The sequence below is a fragment of the Alosa pseudoharengus genome, unplaced genomic scaffold (assembly GCF_046254945.1).
Source record: "Alosa pseudoharengus isolate Yale_2024_CS ecotype anadromous, Long Island Sound unplaced genomic scaffold, YU_APseudo_1.1 YU_APseudo_1.1_scf_1, whole genome shotgun sequence".
Lineage (NCBI taxonomy): Eukaryota > Metazoa > Chordata > Actinopteri > Clupeiformes > Clupeidae > Alosa > Alosa pseudoharengus.
Window position 1 is genome coordinate 42,604,755 of NW_027468564.1, and position 7,038 is coordinate 42,611,792.

A 7,038-nucleotide genomic window follows, 5' to 3' on the forward strand; every position below is an offset into this window, starting at 1 on the left:
CTGGAGGTGTTGAGCAATTCTAATCTATAGAATATATCTAATCTATATATTTATATTCAAATCTATAAATAATATGAATGTAGGGGATTATAACAGTCTGTTTGAATTTGTCACCGTTTCTCATACATTTTCGCCTCAGTCATGGGGACTGCTCTGGTTGGCAAGATGTCATGTCATAAGTCATATGTGTTTATCATTTCGTGTTTCTCTTCTGCTGCCATATAACTCATGAGGTAGCACTCGATGAATCAATATCTTATTAACATTTTGTCAGAGTAGACCCTGTTTCCCCATAATTTCCCTTTCGTAGGTGTCATCAGTGTCTGAACCAGAGAGAGAGAAAGAGAGGGGGAAATAGAGAGAGAGTTTGCATAACCACCTTAATGTAAACCAACTAAATACTACTGTCTACACTGCATTATATTTCTTGTCCTGTCTATGCACCACCTGTCTATTCTTTGTATATCACATTGCATTTTTCTGCTTTTCTGCACTTCTGGTTAGACACAAACTACATTTTGTTGTCTTTGTACTTGTACTCTGCACAATGACAATAAAGTTGAATCTAATCAAATCTAATATGCCTACTGTGAGGAATTTATTTCCAGTATATGTTATGGTGTTTTCATGAGCAACCAGGAAGTGGGGAAGTTCCAATCTCTAAGCGGAAAAATACACCTGAACACATTTGTTTATCTGAGAACATCCCAGTAGGAATGTGGAAGGGGTGTACAGAACACACTACGGAGCTCACCAGATACAATACCATAAGTAGTTGTAATGACATGATACTGAGCATTGGAGATTACAAAAAAGAAACATGGCTCACGGGTTGCACAAACAGGACGGTGAGTTAAAAATATCTTATTAACAGAATTGTCAGAAGTTACCACCATTGGTGTTCAGGTACAGTTTTTTATATGCTGATAAATGTTGAAGTTACAGTATGATTAATTGCAATCCCCAATCATCACCTTGCTGCTGTGTTGTAGCTTTTGGCATCATATAGACTTTTTAATTCCGTACACTTTTAACATAATGGAACACTTGTACAATTGGGCTGTAAGCTGTATAGATTTTCTTGCTATTTTGTTTGTTCACATTTGTGTGATTCATGTTGCATTCACACAACTTAATTTATTCATCTTCCGAAACATTTTGTGTCTTTCCTCGAACCTGTAAGATCTGCGGATTATTGTTCTTGGGTCCAACCGGTCTGGCAAGACCGCAACGATAAACACAGTCCTGGGAGTTGGAGCGTATCATCAGGGGGAAGGATCAACACACTCCGTCAAGAGAGAGGGCGTGGTTGTGGGCAGAAAGGTGACTTTGATTGACACTCCAGGGTGGTGGAGGTTTTTTTCTGCCACCCAAACCACAGAGCACATCAAACGTGAGCTTGTGCTGAGCACCTCCCTCTGTCCACCCGGACCCCACGCCTTCCTCCTGGTGGTCAAGCTTGACAATCAGTTTACTGAAAATGAACAGACTTCAGTGGTGGAACACTGTCAGCTCCTGGGTGCAAACATCTGGGAGCATACCATTGTCTTGTTCACCAAGGGGGATTTATTGACAGACAAAACCATTGAGGAGCGCATCAAGAGCAAGGATGAAACCCTTGAGTGGTTGGTGAGGACATGCGGAGGCAGATTTCATGTCTTTAACAACAAGACCAAACATGATGATCAATCTCAAGTCGTAACACTTTTGGATAAACTGGATGAACTGATTGCCAGTGACCATCACCGTCCCTTTGAGATTGACCACATCAAACTGAAACATATTGAAGAGGCAAAGAAGGCTGATAAGGAACGAGGACTATTATACAAGAAGAGAGTTATGGAACAAAGAAGGAGAATCAAGACATGTGGTAGGTAAACTCTCCTAACTCATAAATAGTTTGGGGCATGAAGAGTAATGCTCAATACATTTACCATATGTAAATTATATAACAATGTATATTTTTGATTGCAGGAGAGGTGTTCCCTCTACCTGAAATAAGAATGTTACTGGTTGGATTTGTGATCTCTGGGAAGAGTTATGCAGGAAATATCATCCTAAATGGGGATCATTTTACCCCTGGGAAAGTGACTGAGAAGGCTGAGAGCAGACAAGGCGAAGTGTTTGGCAGAAATCTCACAGTGGTCGACACACCTGGGTGGTGGAAGTTCCTCCCGACTAAGTACACTCCTTGGCAGGTTAAGTCAGAGTTAGGAAGAGGAGTAGAACTTTGCGGGAAGTACCCTCACGCTTTCGTCCTCACTTTGCCGGTAGAGGTGTCATTCCATGAGGAGCAAAGACGTATAGTTCAAAAAACATTGGAGAAGTACTTGGGAGAAGATGTCTGGAGACACACCATAGTTCTGTTCACATGGGGAAAACTGCTGAAAGACACCACCATAGAGGAGGTCATCGAGAGTGAGGGCAAAGCTCTGCAGTGGCTCGTCCAGAAGTGCGGAAACAGATATCACGTCTTTGGTGAGAGAGCGCAGGGTAGCAACCAGGTTGAAGAGCTGCTGGAGAAGATTGCAGAGATGGTGGCAGGGAATTGTGTGCATTCCCCTATGATGGCCCCTCAAACAAACATAGAAACAAAGGCTAACAGGCACAAGGACGACAATGATGTTGCATGCACAGATGATGTGGGTAATGCTCTGTACAGAGAATGGTTGAGAACAGATGAGAAGATGATTGAGGAGGTCAGGAAGAAGTGGGACACTGCTACGGCAGCATGCACACAAAAAACAAACAGAAGCATGGAAAAACCAGCTAGATGTGAGTGTGATTTGTGAATTCACATTAAAGTCTATTCAGAAATAATTTAGTTTCCTTTAATGATACACTTGTTTTTTGGATTAGTTCAGGGAGAATCACAATCCATGGACACTATCAGCCATAGTGAAACCTTCCAGGAAAATCCTTCCAGTAAGTATTGCATGATTTTACAAAATAGCATATTAATGGACAAAAAATCAGTAATAAATAGCTAAGTAAGTAGTCTTGCAATCGATGTATGACAACTTTTACAAGCATTCAAATGTCAGCATGCAGAAATATATTTTATTTGCCCACATATTAACCAAGGTTTGTGCATTGATTTTGCTATATTTCTTCAGCAATGTGGTTAATACACAGGGGTGGGCTACACATGGGAATGCATTTCTGTACTTCATTCTTCTTTCTGATTAAAGCCTGATCTGTTACAGATTCATTGGTCTACTGAGCACTGCGGTTAAAGGTTGTATCAGCGATAGCGGGGATACGTCACTTCTGTTGATGTTCAAACAAAACAGAGAGCTAGCTCGCTACTCCCTCCCCCTCCCTCCCGTGCAATTAAAACTCTCCTAAATGGGCATCTCGTCGGTTATTGGTTTGAACACTTTATTTTGCCTTCGAGTGGGTTGCCAACCCTTGTTGGTAGCAATTGTTTTTGTGTACAGATCTCGGAGCCTAGGCTGCCTACAGAGACGCGTTTTTTTGATGGCCTGCTTATGGGGCAGACAGCTAGCGGATCTTTAGGAAAGATTAGATGAATGTGATCATTTATGTTTTGGCCTTTTTTGGGCCTGATATCGCTGATACAACCTTTAATACACGGATGCGGTCAATACACTGTTTTGTCTTTTTTAATTTGCATAAAACACCGTCCTGAGATTTATATAATATGCAGCTAATGTATACACCAATATTTTGGTTATACTGTACTCCTACAGAGATGTTATATTTTATAATATTTTTACTATTTTTATGTATTTACAATATCTATTTATCTATCTGTTTGATGCTCATTGAGCTCAATGCAAAGCAAACCAGCTAATAGGCTAACTGAAATAACACCATGCCAATATTTAGGTATGATGAAGGGTATGTGATGATGTGGGGCTATTTTAATTCCAAAGGCCAAGGGAACTTTATCAGGATGCATAGTATCCTGGATCCATGAAATAACTGGCCTTTAAAAATAAAAATCTGCCTGCCTCTATGGGAATTTAACATAGGGGTGCCAATACTTATGACTCCTGTATTTTAAGGAAGAACATTTATTGATTTATGACATTATTCATTCACAAAGAAAATTGGTGTCCTTAAAGGTTGGATATTTCCTCATTTTTTAACTTAAGGCATTAAGATCAATTTCCAAAAGATGATTTTATATTAATCTTTTTAGTCAACTTTAGCATGGGTGCCAACACTTTTGACCATCACTACATATCTCCTCTTCTAGGTACACTTACAAAAGATGAATTGCAGAATGATAAGAATGACCAGAGCATCCAAAGACAGCAGTCAGATGATGAGACGCTTGCAAGTCATTTGAAAGATCTGCTGGATTATGAATGGAGACGGCGGGACTTCATAGTCAACGAGACTGTCCGTGAAGCAGTAAAGGAACTTAAACTTGGTGAGTAAGCATGATCATAGACACCAAAATAGTGTGGATGCTGGCAAGAATTCATACCCTGAAATAATAAATAATCTTTACAGAAAAATGAAATATATCACAAGGCACAACAGTGTACAGCTGGTATTCTCTCTATAATGGAGTGGAATGGAAACTTTTGACTGGTTGTGTGTGTGTGTGTGTGTGTGTGTGTGTGTGTGTGTGTGTGTGTGTGTGTGTGTGTGTGTACAGCAATGAAAACATGTAAAGGCTTACTTTATATGTAACCCTTAAACGTAAACAAAAAAATATAAGAAATGTCAAGTTTGTGTCATTAAACTTGATGAGAAGAGAGACTGAAGTCCTTCTCCTTTCTTTCATGAATGTCCTCAGGAAATTCATCTGAGCCAGATCCAAAGGAGCTGAGGGAATCCAGGGACAAAGTTGTGGACTGGTTACTGAGAAGCTCTGGCTATGGTTCCTATATGAGTGGCTCCCAAGACCTTTTAAACGTCGATGACAAGGACTGCTCAGACTAAAAACACAGTACTGCATTGTATATAATAACTAATGCGTAATTGGCTATAGTCATGTTATGTGAGGACATACAGTAGTTGGAATGGATTTAAAAAGTTATTAATTGCTCTTAACGTATCAATCCGGCAGTGTTGGGAAGGATACTTTCAAAACGTATTCCGTTACAGAATACAGAATGCATGGCCAAAAAATTATTTTGTAACGTATTCCGTTACGTTACTCAATCTGAGTATATATAATTAAGGTGTGCCTGTGAGATTTTAGATGGCATCAACCCAGTAAAAGCGAGGGGCGCATATGACAGGTGGGACGCAAATTACCTGGAAATGTAAATACTATACTGTATATCAGTGCTCTCAAAATTAACATGATCGCGTAATGACAATCAAAAACTGTACGTTAACATAATCAAGCTACATACCCAATCTCTCGGTGCAGCTATCACAAGAGTTACATGAGTCAGACTATGTGCCTACGTTACATCTACGTCCCCTGAGCCTGCGCAGAAAGCCTTGTCGACCAATAGGAAACGGTTGAAATTTGCTTCACCCGTCTCGACTGACGTCTACGTGATGACTCTGTCCATATATTTTACTGTCTATGCATATAATAGGCCTAATAATTTTAAAGAATAATTCCTCAGAGGCTGCACCACAATTCATTTTACAACTTAAATGTAGATATAATTAGAAAAGAATAGCAAACTGTGTAGGCTAACCGACTGGCCGAAATAATACAGGGAATTATCTTTGAACAGACATCAGGAACCACGATCAGTGAGGAACAAGAGTTACCTCCACTTACTTTACTCCTAATTTGCTGTGCAAACAATCATTTCAGGGTCTCCGATGGGACGACCATAATGCGCGCTGGCTGCGTTTTGATGGGTGCAATGTGAGGCTATCGGCGGGGCTAAAACACATAAACAATTTCATCATAGATTGCTTTCAGGAGCTTCTGGGAAATGCAGTTGCCTTAATTTATTTAGAGAGTGAATAAACTGATGAAACAGAGAAGTATCGTCATGTAATCCATTGATTTCAACAATGTAACTGTATTCTAAATACCAACTATTTAAATTGTAAGTTACTCATCATTTGTATTCTGAATACTTAACGCCGGTAGGCCTACATGTATTCCGTTACTCCCCAACACTGTAATCCGGGGACACTTGTAGAATAAGATGTGTGTATATATGTCATGTTGTTTCCCACAAATTATTTTAAGAGCATTTTAAGAGAAAACAGCCTAATAGCCTAATTGCTGTTACGGACTGATAGCCTACCATTGCCAGTACTGGGTGAGCAGTACTGGATGCTTTTATACTTGTTCTCGTACTTATAAGAAACGCTCGGATACCATAGCATGGCAACATTATGTGAATAAAAATATTTTTTTTTAAATGTTTTTGGAAATGTCATATTCTCTTTTATATTTCATGTTGTAATGACCAGAATGCATGTAATGAAAATAAAACTTCAAATTCATTGCACTCATTGCAGATGTTTGTTATTTTATAGTGGAGACACTATTGGTACTTGGTAAAGGCAAGACTTGTCTTTGACCCAGTTATATCAGCCATTTAATATGCCATGGCTGTTCCTTCTTGCTTGTTGACTGACAGGGATGAAACAGCTTGCCTGCTGTTACTGTAACATTCCTGAGGGTGACAGCAAAGGGCCGTTTATATAACATTCCCTCTTGGAAAGCTATGGCCATTCAGAGAATAAAAAGGTGCCCATTATGTTTGGTACAACTGTGTAGATCTTTATGTTATACAGTAGTGTTGTGCTCTCTCACTGCTCAAGACATCAACAGCACATCACAGGTCTCACTAATTGGTTGTTTGTTACTTTTCACATCAAGAGTGAATGGTGAATAGGCACAAAGTCTGTGGAAATATATATTTTTACAAAAAAAGTTTAAGTGTGATAAGATCAGTTTTTCCCCTCTGACTTTCCCTCCGAAATGGGTGGGTCAGTAACACGGTTGGATGCATTTATAAAATGTATTTCGGCTTATTTCATTAAAATAATTTCAATGTCTCTCAGCTCAAGTTTGATGGAAAACACAGTCTGTTGTCAAAATGGATCAACAGAGAATTCACTTATTGATGAATC

At 39.4% G+C, this 7,038-nt stretch overlaps 1 protein-coding gene across 1 annotated transcript; it reads left to right on the forward strand.

The window, feature by feature from the left end:
- The first annotated feature begins 696 nt into the window (after positions 1 to 696).
- LOC143128459 (GTPase IMAP family member 8-like) lies at positions 697 to 6,410 on the forward strand. Its single transcript, XM_076289849.1, has 6 exons — positions 697 to 848; positions 1,184 to 1,870; positions 1,975 to 2,775; positions 2,860 to 2,925; positions 4,226 to 4,402; positions 4,775 to 6,410. Exons 1-6 carry the CDS (start codon positions 821 to 823, stop codon positions 4,918 to 4,920), a joined length of 1,905 nt encoding a protein of 634 aa, XP_076145964.1. The 5' UTR covers positions 697 to 820; the 3' UTR covers positions 4,921 to 6,410.
- The last annotated feature ends 628 nt before the right edge of the window (positions 6,411 to 7,038 follow it).